This window comes from Scomber japonicus, chromosome 17 (genome assembly GCF_027409825.1).
Source record: "Scomber japonicus isolate fScoJap1 chromosome 17, fScoJap1.pri, whole genome shotgun sequence".
Classification (NCBI taxonomy): Eukaryota; Metazoa; Chordata; class Actinopteri; order Scombriformes; family Scombridae; genus Scomber; species Scomber japonicus.
The window spans coordinates 22,864,558-22,883,156 of record NC_070594.1 but is presented as its reverse complement, the minus strand read 5'-3'; the positions used below and the strand labels follow the sequence as shown (position 1 = coordinate 22,883,156).

At 39.7% G+C, this 18,599-nt stretch overlaps 1 protein-coding gene across 1 annotated transcript in view; it reads left to right on the top strand.

The window, feature by feature from the left end:
- The window catches only part of ryr3 (ryanodine receptor 3), a 102,293-nt gene that overhangs the window by 34,069 nt on the left and 49,625 nt on the right, over positions 1-18,599 (top strand). Inside the window, exons 24-41 of the mRNA XM_053336721.1 lie at positions 1,870-1,973; positions 2,496-2,579; positions 2,754-2,913; positions 3,605-3,749; positions 4,088-4,293; positions 4,644-4,818; positions 5,433-5,641; positions 6,534-6,697; positions 6,849-6,897; positions 7,010-7,170; positions 8,334-8,496; positions 9,551-9,637; positions 10,578-10,804; positions 11,594-11,806; positions 12,542-13,148; positions 13,684-13,884; positions 17,497-17,599; positions 17,818-17,952. Coding sequence (XP_053192696.1) covers positions 1,870-1,973; positions 2,496-2,579; positions 2,754-2,913; positions 3,605-3,749; positions 4,088-4,293; positions 4,644-4,818; positions 5,433-5,641; positions 6,534-6,697; positions 6,849-6,897; positions 7,010-7,170; positions 8,334-8,496; positions 9,551-9,637; positions 10,578-10,804; positions 11,594-11,806; positions 12,542-13,148; positions 13,684-13,884; positions 17,497-17,599; positions 17,818-17,952 — 3,193 coding nt within the window. The remainder of the gene's footprint in view (positions 1-1,869; positions 1,974-2,495; positions 2,580-2,753; positions 2,914-3,604; positions 3,750-4,087; positions 4,294-4,643; positions 4,819-5,432; positions 5,642-6,533; positions 6,698-6,848; positions 6,898-7,009; positions 7,171-8,333; positions 8,497-9,550; positions 9,638-10,577; positions 10,805-11,593; positions 11,807-12,541; positions 13,149-13,683; positions 13,885-17,496; positions 17,600-17,817; positions 17,953-18,599) is intronic.

Genomic DNA, 18,599 nt, shown 5'->3' with positions numbered 1-18,599 from the left:
GTTAATGGCCCATTAACTCTAATATCAGTGTCCTTCTGAACTACATGACAGCAGTTTGGGTTTGGCTCTTTCTTCAGAGGACACATATACTGGAATGACGTGGGAGCTTTGTTGCACTTCATTTATCTCTCCCCTAAGTCCCTGACATCAATATACTGCCAGCCCCCTTCTAAATAATAAGAATAGAAGCAAACAATTAGCAGTAAAGCTAAAGTATCCATATGCAACTATTTGTTGAGGTACAATACAGTTTAGTTTTGCTTGAAGTTTCCAGATTGGGCAGTTTTTACATTTTCATGTCAGGTGGAAAAGGAAAGGAATAAGGAAAGAGTTGAAAGGAAGCAGAAAAGCAAGAAAACATTGTTGAACGATGAAATTTACTCGACAAAGAAGAATATGGTTGGACGTCTAACCGTAGCTAACAAAAAATGACCCAATATTATAATTAATTATTATATAATAATTATAATAATACCCAATATTGGCAAGGCCCCACAGTCTTTACTGAGACAACAACGGTTACTTACAATTTTGGACAGTCAGCTTTAGTTAATGCTGCAGAATGTATAAGTGTATTATTGATTTATAAGTCCTGTTGGGTGAGGGTGGGTGGGGGTTGGGATTTATGGTTCCTGGGTTGTTCTGATACCTGTGTTTTCTTGTATATAAACTAAAAAAATTCAATCAGGAAAAAAAAAGAAAACAAGGAGAAAAGGTGCCTACATACATCCATACTATGTTTGTAGTGAACACTTACTACAGTTAATAAAATGCTTCAGGTAGTATGAGGGAGAGAAAAAGTATTTCTGAAAAAAGGGGAAAAAAACAAACAAATAAAGAATCCCTATTACTTATATAAACCTTACAAAACCTCCCTACCTATACCTTTATACAATTATAAACTTAAAAACACTGCAAAGAAGCTTCAATGCTTCTTAGCTTTAATGTCAGATAAGGTGTATGTCGTTAAAGGTAAAGTGGCAATCTGTAGTGATCATCCAGTACATCTAAAGACACTTTGTTCCTTTCCGCCATCACCGTATCTCTCTATCTCCATCCCGTCATTTTACCATCCATCAGTCTTCCTATTCGCTGAGAAACAGGAGGCGACAGTTAAAAGTCCGATCACACGCGCCGCCTCCTTTGTACTGTAGTGGCTATCACAGAATCATTTCCCTCTGAGGCCGTCGCCACAGCGGCCGTTTAACAAACTTGATGAGTGTCTCACCTTCCAAGAGTACGACATGCACATTAATTAAGACTGGGAGAATGCTGCACTCAGAGGGGAACCCAGTTTTTATAGTTTATTAAGGACAACATTTAGGTTCAAACAGCTGCTTGGTATTTAATTTAGCTCTAACAAGCCTCATTGAACTCAAAGTGACATTGTGTTGAATTCAAGATTGAAGGCTCTTTGGACAGGCGGCACATACTTGGCAGGCAGGATGATAATAAAGTTGGATATGGCTTTATTATAGTGTATATGAGTGCTTAGCCTGACTGTATACTGCTCATACCGTCTGTGCAGCTCGGTTGTATTTAACCCTTGTCAACAACATACTGTAGTGTGGCAGAGTTTTATTGCAAGTCTAAATCTCTCAGTTGCATCAGTTCATCTTCTCTGAACTGATTCTGGCTTATCTTTGCATCATTAAAATATCTACAAGCTAGTGCATGAATTAGTCAGAGAGGAAAACAGTTCATCTGCTAACGTCCAGTAGTCCGGTCCAGTATTTTCCTTTTGAGCTGTTGTGCTTTTTACAGGTGTTGCAGTTACAGAAAGACAGCTTCACTAACCAAAAGAAGGGTTGATAGGATCCAGATTCTTGCTCTAAGATGAAATATAACACCAATCTGCTTTCTCCTCAGGTTCGCGATGACAACAAGAGGCAGCACCCTTGCCTCGTGGATTTCACCAAGTTGCCCGAAACCGAAAGGAACTACAACGTACAGATGTCTAGTGAAACACTTAAGTAAGGCCGGCCAGTTTGCTAAATGACCCACTTACCTATTCATGAAACTGCAGCTGTTTCCCCCGCTGAATGCCATGTGAGAGCAGATTAAGGCTAAGATTAAAGCAGTGTTTGTAATGGCTTGCATCTCCTGAGTGAATTCCAGTATTGATTTTTAAGAAATCTTCAGGTCCTGTGCTTATTTGAGACAACCACTGAGTCCTCTCACTGTAAAAACATTTGGCTTGGCTCAATAAAGCGGCCTCCTGTTACAATCCGCTATGCAATTCATCAATTACATGCTGCTAGGGACCCAACTGCCATAGATCCACATGGCCCAAGCTGGATACTATTCACAGTGTAACAGCATTGATTGACTGAGATTTATCAATGACTAATGAGCTGTGTTACACATTTTTTTGCAGTTTCTCAATGGATTCTGCTGGTGTAAGACAGAAACATATTCATCTAACAAAGTGAAATGGGGCTTGAGTATTGACATCAGTTATGCTCTTTCTCTCTCTGTTTCTCTTTCATCCTCAGAACCCTGCTGGCACTTGGCTGCCATGTTGCTCAGGTCAATGTTCATGCTGAGGACGACCTGAAGAAAATCAAACTTCCCAAAGAGTATGTTTGCAGTTTGTCTACCTTATTACAGCTCTTTTGTATTTGTTCCAATGTCAAGAAACAAAAAAAGATCCATTTTATATGTTTTATAATATTTGACTTTTGTGTTGTCTACTGAAATTGAAACAAGATACTCATTTAATACTCTATTATCTCCTGATGTTTTGTCTGCAGCTACATGATGTCTAATGGGTATAAGCCTGCGCCACTGGACCTTTCTGATGTGAAACTGACAGCAGGTCAGGAGGTTCTAGTTGATAAATTGGCCGAGAACGCACACAATGTGTGGGCCAAAGACAGAATTAAACAAGGATGGACCTATGGCATCCAACAGGTAAAATGAATTCGTCATTATAAGTATAGAGGTGTATTGGTCATAAAGGGGACATATTGCGTTTTTTGTGTCATTTTATACTGTTGGATGCTAAACATGGTCAATGTTCCAAAACATGAGGTGAAAGTATGTAAAATTCTCCCTCGCAAATCAAGAGCCAGGGCTTCATTTGCTAAATTGCCTCTACTTCAGCCTCATGATGACATCAGATTATTCATGCATGGCTACAAATAGCTATCTGTTCCATTGCCTTTGTTGCTCAGGTTGTTCCACTGGTTGTTTGTGATGTCCACTCGCATATTTAGTATCAGATTTCAACGCAAACTCAGCTTCCCTTTCTGAGCAAAGATCAAGAAAAATGAGTAAAATCCTGCTAATAATGTTTGTTTACGTAGCCGCCAGAGCCGCTACAGCCTACCAGTCATAACAGAGTGGGCTCAACGGGAAGTAGCCTTAAAAAGACAGGAGCTAAAACGGCTTGTTTCAAACAGAGGCTGAACTGAGGGGCTGCCAGTATAAGATAAATATGTTTCTTAACCATGCACAGATTTTCCAGTAGAGCCCCAGAGTATAAATAAATGGAAATGTGTATGATATGTCCCCCTTTACAGTTTGAATGAATAGTTAATAATAGAAAGTCTATATTGCACTTGCCAGATATCCTATGGTGTAATTTCTTTGTGTGTGACAGGATTTGAAGAATAGGCGTAATCCTCGTTTAGTGCCATATGCTTTATTGGATGAGCGCACAAAGAAATCTAATAGAGACAGTCTGAGAGAGGCCATCAGGACAATGGTTGGATATGGATATGACATCGACCCCCCAGACCAGGAGGGTAAGAAAGGCCATGTTATTGATACTGCTGTTTCAAGTCCTTTATAACTTCTAGTTTTCTAGGCCAAATCTAAAATGCACTTACTCTCAATTGTATTCTAAGTAGATGTTGCAACTCAGTGAAACACATCCAGTTATTTCAATGATGGAGTGTGAAGAATTGTACAAATGTTCAAGTGCAGGATCAAATTCAACCTCTGCAGTATATGACATTCTACTGTATTTCAGTGTCATCCAAAAGTATTTATACTGATACTGAAAATGCTACCTAAAGTTACCTACATTTCCCATTGCTATCACAAGCATCTTGTTTTTCTTCATGTCTCTCCCTGGCTCCAGCCATCCATGTGGTGGATGATAAGAGCGTTGAGACCATCCGCTTCTTCCGCGTGGAGCAGACATATGCTGTGAAGACGGGAAAATGGTACTTTGAGTTTGAGGCCCTGAGCGGAGGCGATATGAGGGTTGGCTGGGCCAGACCTGGCTGCAGGCCCGATGTGGAACTGGGAACAGACAACCAGGCCTTCGTCTTTGATGGATACAGGGTAAACCAGCTTTGTCAGGAAATATTGTATTGCTCCATTTCAGCAGCAGCCATTACAGAAAACACATGTTGGGGTTGTTTCTTTTCCCCCGTCTTTGCTAAATGACTGCTGTATGAGTGATAGAGGGTCAGATGACTGACCTAAGAACAAGTTGTTCTTGAAGGGATACCAACATTGTTCCATAACCAGTTTTTTCTTGCTCATACAAAATTTCTTTAATAGAGCTTTCAAGAGTTGTACCATTATATTTTGCCAGCTTGTACAGAATATATTTTCAATCATACAAGCTACATTAGCATTGCAATATATAATTTGCTGCAATAACATAAATCTTTGTCTTTTTTGTTAAGGGTCGACGTATGCATGCAGGGACCCGCTACTTTGGACATCCATGGAAAAAGGGCGATGTGGTCGGTTGCATGATCGATATGGAGGACAAATCAATGATTTTCACTTTAAACGGAGAGCTCCTGATCACCAACAAGGGCTCAGAGCTTTGCTTCACAGACTTCGAGGCAGAGGACGGTGAGGCCTCCGTGGTGTTAATTTTTTCTTTAATTTATTCTGTATGCGTTCCCTCCACAGTGTCTCCGGAGTTTTGACTTTGTTTGTCTGGCAGTTAGCACAAAACATAGCAATACAGTACAAAATGTTAATGATGGTGCAATTTAATGTCCATTGTGGCACTGGCTCATTACACTGCAAATGAACCATCCTTCAGGACAAAAAAGGAGAGACAGTCACATAGGAATTAAGTTAAGTGGTTCAAATTGATTGCTGTAGTCCATGTGTGGTGGATTCTGCTGTGAAGACAGTTTTCATTTTATGTGCTTGCATGCTTGGTGATGTGGGTTTTTCAAGGCTAATAGAAAAGCATATTTTAGTAAAATATAGTGTGTTATTACATTTAATTGTCTTATTGAGATTTGCCAGGGTGGTAAAGCCACCAGAGTAAATAAATGTAGCACTTGAGGGCAGAGATGGGCTATATTGGTATTGGTAGTGATAGAAAAACACCCAAGTGACCGTGTAATTAAATGTGCAAAGAAGAGAGGAACCTTGAGCATCTGGCACAGATATACACACTGTTAATTTCATGGTTACTGGCAAACCCACCAAACCCCCTTACCCTCCTCCAGGTTTCATCCCTGTGTGTAGCCTGGGCCTGTCTCAGATTGGACGCATGAACCTGGGCAAGGACGCCAGCACTTTTAAGTACTACACCATGTGTGGTCTCCAGGAAGGCTTCGAGCCCTTCGGTGTAAACATGAACCGAGAGATCACCATGTGGTTCAGCAAGCGCCTGCCCACTTTTGTCAAAATACCCGAGGACCACCTGCATATTGAGGTAACGAATATAATTATTATTTAATTATTATTATTGTTGTAATTTTTATTTTTGTTCTGTTACTTATGCAGCAACAGGGATTCTCAGTCACTGAGAAAAAGCTGCATGTAAACATTATCTTCATTAAGATGCATACCATATAACTGCAGCACTGCTCATTCCATTCCAGATGGTGACCTGTGCTGCATGTCATATTTACCTATCTATATCTACACTGTAAACTGTCCAATAATGTCAAAATCTACACAGAGAAAGGTGTTGGCTAGGGCCTGACCGATACTGATAGTTTTAGGGCCGATACCAATATTTTGTATATCTTTTGTAATGATCCCTTAAATGTAATGAAGGCATGATAAGTTTATCATATAAAGTGACATCACTGCACTGACACAAAAGACAACTTTAATTAAGGAAAATAGTCAAATAATAATAATAATAATAATAAAAAGCTGCATAGAATTTTGAGAAAAAAACTAAAAAAATATTGGCACATATCAGATAACATATTCACTGATGCCGATATATCTGTGATAGGTCAGTATCGGCTGATAATATCGGCTGACTGATATATTGGTCAGGCTCTAGTGTTGGCGTAATCCATAGGTTAATCCAACTCCTGTCAGGAAGCTTGTTTGAAACCAAACAGAAAAAACATATAATATATAAATTAAACAATCAACACTTAAAATCTGAATGAGCTTTGTTCACATTTACAACCAAGAGAAGCATTTTCCCCCGTTTAGACTGTAACAAGAATTTGGTTTCAGCCTACTCTATGCATGTTAACATAGCCATTACAAACAGTGTAGCTGGTCTTGATGAACACATTGGTGTTGCGTATCGATTCTCTTTCTGTTTTTGATTCCCTCCTTTTGATTGCTTATCTCCTCAGGTGACAAGGATCGATGGAACGGTAGACGGTCCTCCCTGCCTCAAGGTCACCCACAAGACATTTGGCACCCAGAACAGCAACAGCGACATGGTCTACTGTAGACTGAGCATGCCTGTGGAGTTCTACTCTGCGGACATGCTACTAGATGAGTCGTTGAAACTCAGGTCAGACATTATTACTGCATTGAAACAACAGTGGATATGTTTTCCTGAACAACACCTGATGTAGTGGCAATGTCAGATTAGTCAATGTGATCATTTTCTTAATTTGTACTTATTTTCTCTATCGGCAAATGAAATAATTTCCTCTCTGCAGCCATCCTCCAAGAGAAGACGGAACTATCGACTACGGAAGCATCACAACTGTAAATCAACCCAAATTTTCAAACACATACATGACACGTGAACATTTTTATTACGAATGGCTTCCCTCCATTCAGTAAGAGTCACCTGTTCTGCTCTGTGGTTTCATGACAGTACTACCACTCGGTGAGAGTGTTCGCTGGACAGGATCCTGCATCTGTGTGGGTGGGCTGGGTCACACCTGACTATCATTACCATTGCAAGAACTTCAGACTCGGCAAGATGCGGACGGTCACAGTCACCCTGGGAGATGAGAGGGGCCGGGTCCATGAGAGGCAAGCCACCTTTTATTAAAATGTGGACTTTATTGGATATCATGAAATGTATAGAGGTGTGTGCAGTCAGGAAGAGTCAGCAGATTTGCTTGATTCTCTGAAGAAATCAGGGTACGCGAGGGAATTTAAAAAATGTGCTACCTTACTGTAATTTAGGGAAGGTCATACAATATTGTTGAAGGGCCACAGAAGGAATCCTATTATGAACTGAGCCCCTAAGGACACTGTGGTGAATGTGTTTTCAGAAATCCATTTCCTTTTAGATACTTTGTCTTCTCTCACAATACCTTTTCTGTTGCCTTGCATTACTTTTCACATTGTGTTGGTGTGCTTACGGCCATGTTTAAATCCATTATAGTCGGTTTTTGCTGGGTGTTACTAGACAGTGTAATGCACTGAAACATTTACCAATGGGAATGTGATATTATTCTAAAATTTATTTTTTGGGTACCCAGAAACTATTTTTAAAAAAAGGCAATGATATTTCTGAAAATGATGTACCTATAGTCTTTAACATATGGACCGATTGTAAATTTCTATGATACTTCTAGCAGCACAAGAAAACAAATACGGTTTCACAAGTTACTTTAGTTACATACAGTTATATCTTCCTTTGTGGCAAAACTGTTGCCATTGACTGTCATCTCTTGAGCATACCTCTAAGTCAAAAATTGAGCCAAGATAGCCTAATATTGTGGTTTGACATACCTCAGACTACTACTACTAAAAACTGTAAAATTCCCTAAAACTCCTGTTTCTGAACTATCTCTTTAACCATATCACACATATTTAGGCTATTCTACATGATCTCCTTTTGAAAAGTAATGTAATACCCCCCCCCCCCCCCCCCCACACACACACACACACTTTGAAAACCTCTGCTCTAAATTACACATACAGTGGCTTGCTTGTGCCAGAATTTAGTTAATGTTGAAATGACACTACTTATTCAGCCGAACAACCGAAGACAAGTTGACTTATCTTTTCATCCTCCTACATTATTCAGGGGAGTAAAGGAGGGAGAGAGTATGCCTGTATGTGACAGAATGAATGAGTCACAAGTCAACCCTCATGTGGCACATAATGAATAAATACTAGGCACAAGATTTTTGTTGACATGACATACAAGCCAAGCTCATTTTCTGCTTTTTATCTTGCCACAGTGTCCAGAGGGGTAACTGCTACATGGTGTGTGGAGCAGACGCCGTCAGCCCGTCTTCCTCTAGCCGCTCCAACTCTGACCTGGAGATCGGCTGTCTGATCGACCTGGCCACTGGCTTCGTCTCCTTCACTGCCAACGGCAAGGAGCTGCCCACAAGTTATCAGGTAAATGAGAGCAGTGCAAATAAAAGAGGAGCCAGAGGACTGTGAGCCACAATGCCAAGGACAGTCATTGTGTGGTGCATGTCATTATTCTTCTCTCTTGTGATGAATATAGAATATTTCTCCACTGTATGCCAAAAAAAGGCTTTTCAATTGTTCCATTATTATTCAAACAGCAAAAAGAAAAAGGAGTTAATATTTGGGTTACAACCCTCAACACCTGCCTCCAGAACTATTACATTTGGACATTGAGTTTTTTCTGTTGTGTGACGCAGATATATATTTGTATTATCCACACGCACTCAAAAGATCCATCTTCCCTTCAGGTAATGTAAACAAATTTGCACTGCAGTAAATTAGACCAGTAGAATGGAAGTTAGGAAATTACAGCTGAATTCTCATCTGCTTTCAATGCCAGTGCCGTAACAAAGACAGACATCTGCTCAGTAATCCTCGCCTCGCCTCACTGGTCTCAGCGTTTTAATGCATCATATTGAATACCTGACTTAGACATCGAAATGGTGCCCGGAGAAGCTTCCATCACCTAAATCTTTCTCCTGCTTTATCTCTTTATTAGCATCCCACCCTTTTCTCCTCCTTTTTTTTTATTTTTTTCACTCCTCGCTTCAGTCGTGAACTGGCATTTTTAAAAGGGAAAGCCCTCTAAGGGAATCAACTAGCTTTTACCTTGATGAAAAGCTGTTTTTGTATTAGAGCTCTGGTGGGTCTTTTGTGTTTACCTTTTGCCTCTGGTGCCTGTCATTGATACACCGACTAAAACCATTGAACTGCTTTGTAAAACACCAGCTAAATCATGGGTGTAGAGATTAAATGCTTTGTGAGATGTGTTAAATCAGAAACGGATAAACAGAGGAGCTCAGTGCTGATTGTCAGGACTGCATTAAAGAAAAGCAATTATCACAGGCTTAAACCTGATTTTAAGACGGATCTGACTGTTAATCTCCTCTCAGTAATGTTTCAGCATATTAGTGTATTGCTACCATAACCGTACAGCAGGTAGGATTGATGTCTGTGGCTTAACTATGTTTATTTTCAGGTGGAGCCAAATACCAAGCTGTTCCCCGCAGTGTTTGTACGCCCCACCAGTTCAAACCTCTTCCAGTTTGAATTTGTCAAGATCAAGGTTAGTCTTTCCGAATCAAATACAAAGCAATTCTTGAACATGATATGATGCATGGTAGTTGATCTTGGTATTACCAGAGCACATCTAAAATTTTTCACATTTTTTTTCAAATTGTCCAAGTGCTTAATTGCTCAAGCTCTGGTGCCAGAGCTGTAAAGAAAAACTCTCACACACAGTATTTAATAGATTATCACAATGATATAGAACACAAGCTTCTCACATTATTTATCTATGAAGAGTTACACACTGGTCAGCAGAACCCACTTTGGACAAAGGTTTTTAATATTATTAATAATGTAATGGAGTATTGGTAGTTAGAATTAAATTAAGACCAAAATACATATTTTTATATATACACCACACTACTTGGGATATTGTAAGTAGAGCCTGACCGGTATATCGTTCAACCAATATAAACGGCCGATATTGACCCATCACAGATATCAGTGTTGATGCTGTCCGATATGTGCCAATATTGTTTTTAAAAGATATATAGGCCACATTTTATGTGTATTTAATTATTTTTAAGTTTACTGTTTCACAGCACTGATATCATTTTATAAAAATTAAGTTTATTCTTAAACTGTAAAACATCACAGCCTCAATTACATATCTTATTGTTTGTTAATCACATTTGAAAAAGAAAGTGTGTTTATATAAATATTTGATTATATATAATTTGTGTTGGCATTGGCCCCAAACATCCAGTATTGATGAAGTTCTAATTGTAAGAATAGTTATTGTGAGAAAAAACTCTTCACTATTTGTTCAAGTACCCCTCAGGGTCTTCAAACTTTACTGAAAGCATTACATATTTAGGTCACTTACAGGATATTTTACAATCAAATCATTTATCACAGTGAGCTGAATATGAAAACAGGAAATCTAATTGTTTTTGTTTGTCTTTCCTTATCACATTATTCCCCTCCTCTGTTCCCAGGATGCCATGCCGCTCTCCTCTGCTATATTTAAAAGCGAGCAGAGGAACCCGGTGCCGCAGTGCCCTCTGCGACTGGACGTGCAGACCATCATGGCCGTGCTTTGGAGCCGGATGCCGAACACCTTCCTCAACGTGGAGACAGCTCGAGTCAGCGAGAGGCACGGCTGGGTGGTCCAATGTCTGGAACCGCTGCAGATAATGGCCGTGCACATACCTGAGGAGAACAGGTCTGCAACAAGGAGGATAGAGAAAGGAGAGCCTTGGGCTTACAGTATTACATAAAGACACACTTGTATGATTTAAATGATGCATATAATGTGACAAGCTCTGCCCTCTATTGTTATTTATATTGTTTGGTTGTTGCAGGTCATCACTGTGTAATCACTCAACGCTGCTTTGTTGCCATTACAATTATGATTAATAAGTGGTTCAGATATCTCATGCACATTCTTCCACAAAAAAGCAATCTATCAAATACAATGGTAATTAATGAAACTGTGCAGCAGCATAGTTACGAAGATAAATAGTCTTTACCTCACACAAATAATGATGTTTGTGCAACTGTTGTGAATATTTTAGATCAAATTTCCTATGAACTCTCTCGATGGCACACAATATTTCAAAAAAGTTTTTAATTTTGATGTTTTTTTATTCCCTTTTACCTTATTGTAATGGGAGGGGGAGGGGGGGTGCTATTGAATGTTGAGAAAATTCACCTTATGCCAGCTTGATGAGTTGGTGCAGCACTCTTATTTCAACATTAATGAAGATGGTTCCTTTTAGAAGCGGGAAATATGGATAATAATCTTACCATGGTGTATGTAATTTTATATTATGATATCAATATATGATGTAACAAAAAATAACAATATAGGAAAGTAAATAGCTCTTGAGTCAAGATTGTTTAATCGACTGCTTATGGTTAAAATGACCAGATATGAACATCTGTTGTCACCTTTACAATTCTGCCTGTTTTAACTCCTCCTTTATACGCCCTTTTTTCTGTCTTTTTCCAGGTGTTTGGACATCCTGGAGTTATCTGAGCTTGAAAGCCTGAGGAAGTTCCATTACCACACTTTGAAGCTATACTGTGCCCTGTGCGCCCTGGGAAACACCCGCGTAGCTCACGCCCTCTGCAGCCATTTGGACCAATCACAGCTGCTCTACACCATCGACAACCAGTACCTTTCTGGCATGTTGAGGGAGGGCTTCTACGATGTCCTTATCAGGTCAGTTTGCTACACTGAGATAATGGGTTGAAATATAACAGATAATCAGATAATACATTTTGATGGCTGCTGTCAGTGATACAAAAAGGAAGTCTATAATGTCCCAAGTGATATATTTAACAACTTTAACTTTGTTGCATTGAAAGAAAAAAGTTTACAATCATTTTTTTTGTCATCAGACAATCTAATGATGATCCATGATACATTTATAACTTATTGAAACTTCTACTTTAACACCATTAACTGGTAAAGTGATGGAGCCGAGCACAAAACCACAGAGTATAGTTGTCATATAAATCTTAATTTTGCCTCTGTGATGTATTTGCATTGCCCACACACATTCAGACTAGTTGAATGTATCTTTTTTTCCACATAAGGTCAATACGTTCTCAATTTGAACCTCACACAGACACATTTGGAGTAAATCATGTATATTGCAAAGTCAAGATCATGTTTAAATTCCTGTGGTTGGGAAGTTTTGTTTTAAGACACTAACTTTAAGCTATTAAGAGCATCTCAGCAGATAGCCAGGTAATCACTGAGTCATTGGTATTGATAAACAACCTGCCACCTCCCATAGATATATTGTGCTGATTGTCTGCTCGGGATAGAAATCGAACTAACTGCACATTTATACCAGTTAAGGAAGGCAAATTTTAAACCTCCAACCTGAAAAATATATTTCCTGATAATGGCCGACGCAATAATCAAACTTATTCTCACTCTCGTTTCCAGCATCCATCTTGAGACAGCTAAGGAGGCTCGCCTAATGATGAACAACGAGTTCATCATCCCCGTGACAGAAGAGACATGCTCCATCAAGCTGTTCTCCGATGAGTCCAAGCAGCATTCTTTGCCTGGCGTCGGTCTGAGCACCTCCCTGAAACCTCGGGTCAACTTCTCCCCCGTCGGCATCATCAGCACCAAGCGTCCGCAGTACCTCTACAGCCCCCAGATCCCATTGGTCATCCTGAAGGAGAAAGCCATCAGCATGCTCACAGAGGCCGTGCAGGGCGGAGGCGTCCACATCCGAGACCCGGTGGGCGGAAAAGTGGAGTACCAGTTCGTCCCCATTCTCAAACTGATCGGAACGCTGTTAATCATGGGGGTCCTAACCAGCGATGAGGTGAGATTGATCCTCCTCCTGATTGACCCCAACGTGTTCGGTGACAACAAAGAGAAGGAGGCGAAGGGGGACGAAGGGTCTGTGTCCGGGGAGAAGGAGGAGGTGAGCAAGAACGAGGAGAAAGCCGTGGAGGCCGGAGAGGAGGAGACGAAGGAGAGTAAACCACCCGTTAAAGGTCTGCTGGAGAAGTCATTGCCCGAGTCCGTCAAACGCCAGGTGATGAAAATAATCCTGAAAATCACTAATGCACATTTTAGCGATTTTAAATGTGAGACTGAAAATAGATGCACAAGACCAAATCCATCAATTTCTCTCTCGAGGTTTTAATTAAATTTTAATTTTAGCCATCTTATTTGCCGTGATCCAGTTTTGTGCAGTCATTCCTCATTTGTCAGCGTTTCAGAGCTTTTATGATTTATCTCTCACTGAGGAGTCAACGCATGAGTGCTGAAGGAAAGTGCAGTGTTTGAATACTAATGTTCCTTCCATTGACAACCAGTTCCCAGTGCAATAAACATTAAAACTTAATCAACACAGCTTTTAATCCATGCATTGTGAAGATGGAGGCATATAATCTCTGTGTGGTGGCATTTCAACTCACACAACTTTTAATGATTTGATGATGAAAAATGATCAGTTATACAGAAACCACATCAAACAATACATAAGAAGAAAGAGAAATGAAACTTTTAATTCTGAATCTTCTGTTCTGAATATTCTGTTTCACCATTGAGCTTCTGTTTCTTTCCAGATGTGCGAGCTGCTGCACTACTTCTGCGACTGCGAGCTGAAGCACCGCATCGAGGCCATCGCCGCCTTCGCCGACAACTTTGTGTCCAAGCTGCAGTTTAACCAGAAGTACCGCTACAACGAGCTCATGCAGGCGCTCAACATGTCTGCCGCCGTCACCGCCAAGAAGACCAAAGAGTTTCGTTCCCCCCCGCAGGAGCAGGTACTGTACCATACCGCCGATTTGAGGCAGGCAGCGGGTGAGGAATTGTTTACATCCTGTTTTTTGAAATATAATGTATGATCAAGGTTGTTGGAGTATTGTAGTGGAACAAAAACCCCAGAATAATCGCTTTAGCCTTGGGGTGAACATTTTTTTTTAATGACCTTGGCAAAGACTGGAGCGCAGAGGGTTTGTAGTTTTTAAATGCCTTTGTTTAGTTTTCGGTTGTTCCTAAACTTTATTTTCAGCTGGTATTCCCACAGGGTAAATTGTGCCATGTATAAGGCTAAACTGAACTTCAGAGTGAGTTGATTGTGCAGTGAAAGTCAATGCGCCTGTATTAAAGATTAGAAAATGATTATTACTCCCAAAGGTGACGTTTACAGCATAGAGCAGACTTACTGAATGGTTTATGAAGTGATATATTTTATTAAGGATTTTTACAAAGCCAGAGGTCTGTCACAGTGCCAGCCTATCATATCATCACAACATCTCAAATGTTCCCATATACATATTAGTTTACAAAAGCTGCCTGGAAAAGATTTCTTTCTCTTCTTCCATCTTCTGCCTCAGAGCATAATCATAATGATTATAGTAATAAAATGTATTTATATAGCACTTTTCACAGACGAATGTCACAAAGTGCTTTACAAGAGAGAATATAAAAAGATATTACAGCAGTGCACACACAACAGACACACACAATGACACTATATACATAGATAGACACATTCTCATATATATGAAACAGAAACAAAAAATAATAATAGATTAAAATTCAAATAAAGATGAAGCCAAAGGTTACACAAATGCCTGCCGAAACAGATGTGTTTTGAGTTGTTTTCTGAAAATAACAGTGTCATATAAATCTGATTTATTAATAGGTTTAAAGGACCAATACGTAATATGTTTACTTTACTAAGTGTATTAATAAAACTGCTATATGTTATCAGAGGTTAATTAAACAAGCCAAGTTGAAATACTCATTTTTCTGAGTCTGTTACAGCCAGTATTCTCCTTTTTTAAAATGTTCATTCTGAGTCAGAACGTCTGGTTTTGTTTTGGCCTGTTTGATTCTGCCCACTGCCCAGTCAACCTGCTTGTGGTTCTGGTCGTTATTTTAATACATGTCATGCCATCAGCGTGTAATGTGGTGTTAAGAGGTTGTGGTCATTTAGCGTATTTCTGTGAGATCAGGTTGACGCCCATTACGAAAGCCAAGGTTTGCCAGGTATGAATCATTGGCACACAAACACAGTGTGCTGCAGCCATGGAAACAAACAAAATGGACATGTAGGCTGCAGTACCCATTATAAACACTCGCTGTCCGTTTTACTTACCAAATAGTAACAGTATATCATATCACATCAATCATATAACTCAACTAAAAGTGCACATGCCCAACAAAAGACAGTCGCTTTCTCTGGTCTGTCTCTTAATCAACGTTTCATTCTTTTTACAAACTTTTGAGAACAATATTGCATTCACCGACAGATAGTCACAACCGGTTATCATGGTAACAATGTAATTAGACTGGAGTGAGCACACAAAGAAACTGACAGTAAACAGTATGTGACTGGCAAACACAAGCAGCTCTGTGAGTATGTGAGCACACCTGCAATGAAACATATCCATATATTATATGATAAGTGACACATGGTTTGGTTTGGTCAGGGCTGAGACTTGAGAAGCCCTTGTTTAGTGTATTTAGTCTTCTAGTAAGTTTACAGGTCACACTGCATTATAATGACCTGGAGACACTCAACCTCAGTCCACCAGTCCACCAATCCACCAATCTGAAGGGTTAGGGTTAGGGTTAGGGTTAGAGTTGCTTAATGCTTTGCAAGGTTCAGAGCAGATTACTACATAAAACTAATTATAAAAGAGCAAATAAGTTCAAAAGTCAGCTCAGTTAGATGAACAGTACTAGTTTAACCAGAAGATAAATCAACCCAGAGCAGTCTGTGGTATCTGACCCTTTCAGACCAAAATATTCCTCTCAGGGTTGACTCACTCTCACAACAGATGTTGAAGCAATTGGTTTCTCAAAGAGGTCAGACTCAGGTTTCGGTGCACCAGACTGGACTGTGTTACTCTTATTGTTTATTTGGATCCATGGTGCTCTCCCTTTGGGGTCCATAAATGGGAGTGAATGATAGTGACGAGCACGTATGGCGCTAATATTAAGTTAAACTCATGCTTAAGGAAATGACAGCATTGTGTGTTGTGTATTATGGCTGAAAGGATTAGCTTGATTATTCAATTAGTCGACTGACAAAAACGTTATTATTCAACAGTGGTTTTGATAATTATGAACCAAAAAGGCCTAAATTCATTCACTAATTTCTGCTTCTTAAATGTGAATAAATTTTCTTTATCTTCTATGACATTAAACTCAGTATTTTTTGGATGTTGGTCAGCCAAATCAGTTCGAAATGATCATTTTATGGACCTGTGCTGCTGTAAATAACTATTTTTTGTTTTGTAAATTTGTTTTTTATTATTTTATTATCGAAATGGCCTAGAAACACAATGGCCATGACCCTGTGGTGAAGCAGTGGTAATCAGGTCTCAGCTGTGCCCTCCCTCACACCACATGCATTCACTGATTTTCAGCTCAGTGTGTAAGAACTGCATCAGCACACTGGCGTGCCAGAGGCTCAGATCGTTGTACCTAATGATTAGGCCTCATTTAACACCCATTTCTCTCTGTGTGTGTCCCGAAGCCAAAGAGGGGAGGGGAGGGAGAGGTATAACATTATTCTTCCTGCCCAGTAGCTAAAAAGTTCCAGTCGTTTCTATTCTGTTTTATTTCTCTTTCAAATCACTTGCTTTTGTGCCGAGTATAGCACTCTTCCGCACAACAAAGCAGCATCGTAAAAAAAGGCAAGCCGACGTTAAACTCTGCAAGGACTGCAACGCTTTCATGTTTAAAGTGTTTAATTGCACTTCCACTGAGTTATTAAGCCTTGCAGATAAGCGCAAGCCTGAAGCTACACTGTGATCCTTGAAAAATAAGTAGTAGTGGTCAGCAGCAGGTGTACGCTGTATCGCTGTATGTTCCTTCCACAGTTTATTAAAAATCCCTGCCAGAAATAGACTTCAAAATAGCCTAAACTGGAGTCACCATTTGCTTAGCCTGAGTAAGCATCTCATTTATATTTAGCCTGTTTTATAGTTAGCTTGCGAGAGACAGCAGACAGTATTTGTAACCATTTAGGAAACCTTATGATTAAACCTAAACACTGTGTCCCATGATGAGGAATTGCTTTAAAGGTTTTTATGTTCTCTTGTCCCTAGACTTGATGTAAAGTGCTTCAGACTATCTTTCTGCATTGATCAGACTGATATAATCTGAGAAGCCCATGTGAGACCTCATTTCGGGACTCTACATGAGTAATTCTGCTATTGAGCGTGATTCAGAATAGTAATTGGTGTCGTCCTCTGTCTTTGTACTGCTCTATATGCCATTCTTCTTTCATCCATTATCTCACGCCTGTGTGTTTTTGAGCTTATTTATCCATTCTTCTACTTCAACAGCTCCCTAAAACTTTTTTTGTGTAATCCCTTTCCTCTTCTAACTGCATTGTTCTGTTTGTCTGTTTCCTGCAGATCAACATCCTGTTGAATTTCAGTACAGGGGACGACTGCCCCTGTCCCGAGGACATCCAAGATGAACTTGTCGGCTTCCACGAAGAATTGCGACTGCACTGTGGTAGAGTCCAACTGCTTCCTCAATACATTATGTACTCTTCTTGTGTAAATATTGCTCATGACTGCTCACAGATGTTCACACATGCTGCTTATGGTTCAGTTAAGGTGAAGTATTTTGTCACACAAAATGACTGAGTTCCAACTTAGCTACTTTTTAAATGATTGAACCCGAAGGTCGAAATTCAGATTGTCTGACACAAATGTCTTTCCCCCTTGCAGGAATTCCAGTGGAAGAGGAAGAAGAAGAGCAGGACACTTCAATAAAAGGACGTCTTCTGTCTTTGGTGTATAAGATCAAGGGCCCACCCCAGAAGGCGGAGGTGGACCCCACAGAGCAGGAACAGGCTGCTCCCAGTAAGTCATTTTAAAAAAAAAACAGGATTAAGGTTTGCCTAACTGCTTAGTAGTTAGCAGAGTTTCTGAGGATCTCACAGCATAGCGTTTCAATTAAACTGAACTAATTCAGACGCATTAGATCATGTCTAAGAGATGGAGGAATTCACACCAGTGCAAAGACTATAAATATATATGAAACATGTATCTCATTTCGAAATGAGAAACGCTGGAGAAACAACATACATACATACATACATACATAACATAAGTAAAGTGCCAAACCACATGAAAGTATTAACAACATAACATGATAACATGTTCTTAAGGGTAAATGAACTCAGGTTTGTGACTTTTAAACTGACGTGTGAGGATCCTGATTTCATTCAGTGATGCAGATTGCTGTAGCAGTGAAGTCAGACTAACTTTCATCTTGGTGCTGAGTAACAGTTACACAGGATTTCAGCTTTGTTGCACACCATCTTTATCAGCATCTACTTAATATCAAAAGGTTTGCAGGAAAAGCCATAAGCCATCTGAAAACCTTTTTAATTCAACTCCCTGTACTGTATATGTTATATTACCTTTGATGTTCCTTATCTGTCATATGGATTTAATCAATATAAATACTACAGAACATAAGACACTGCCATGGGACTAGTTTGACA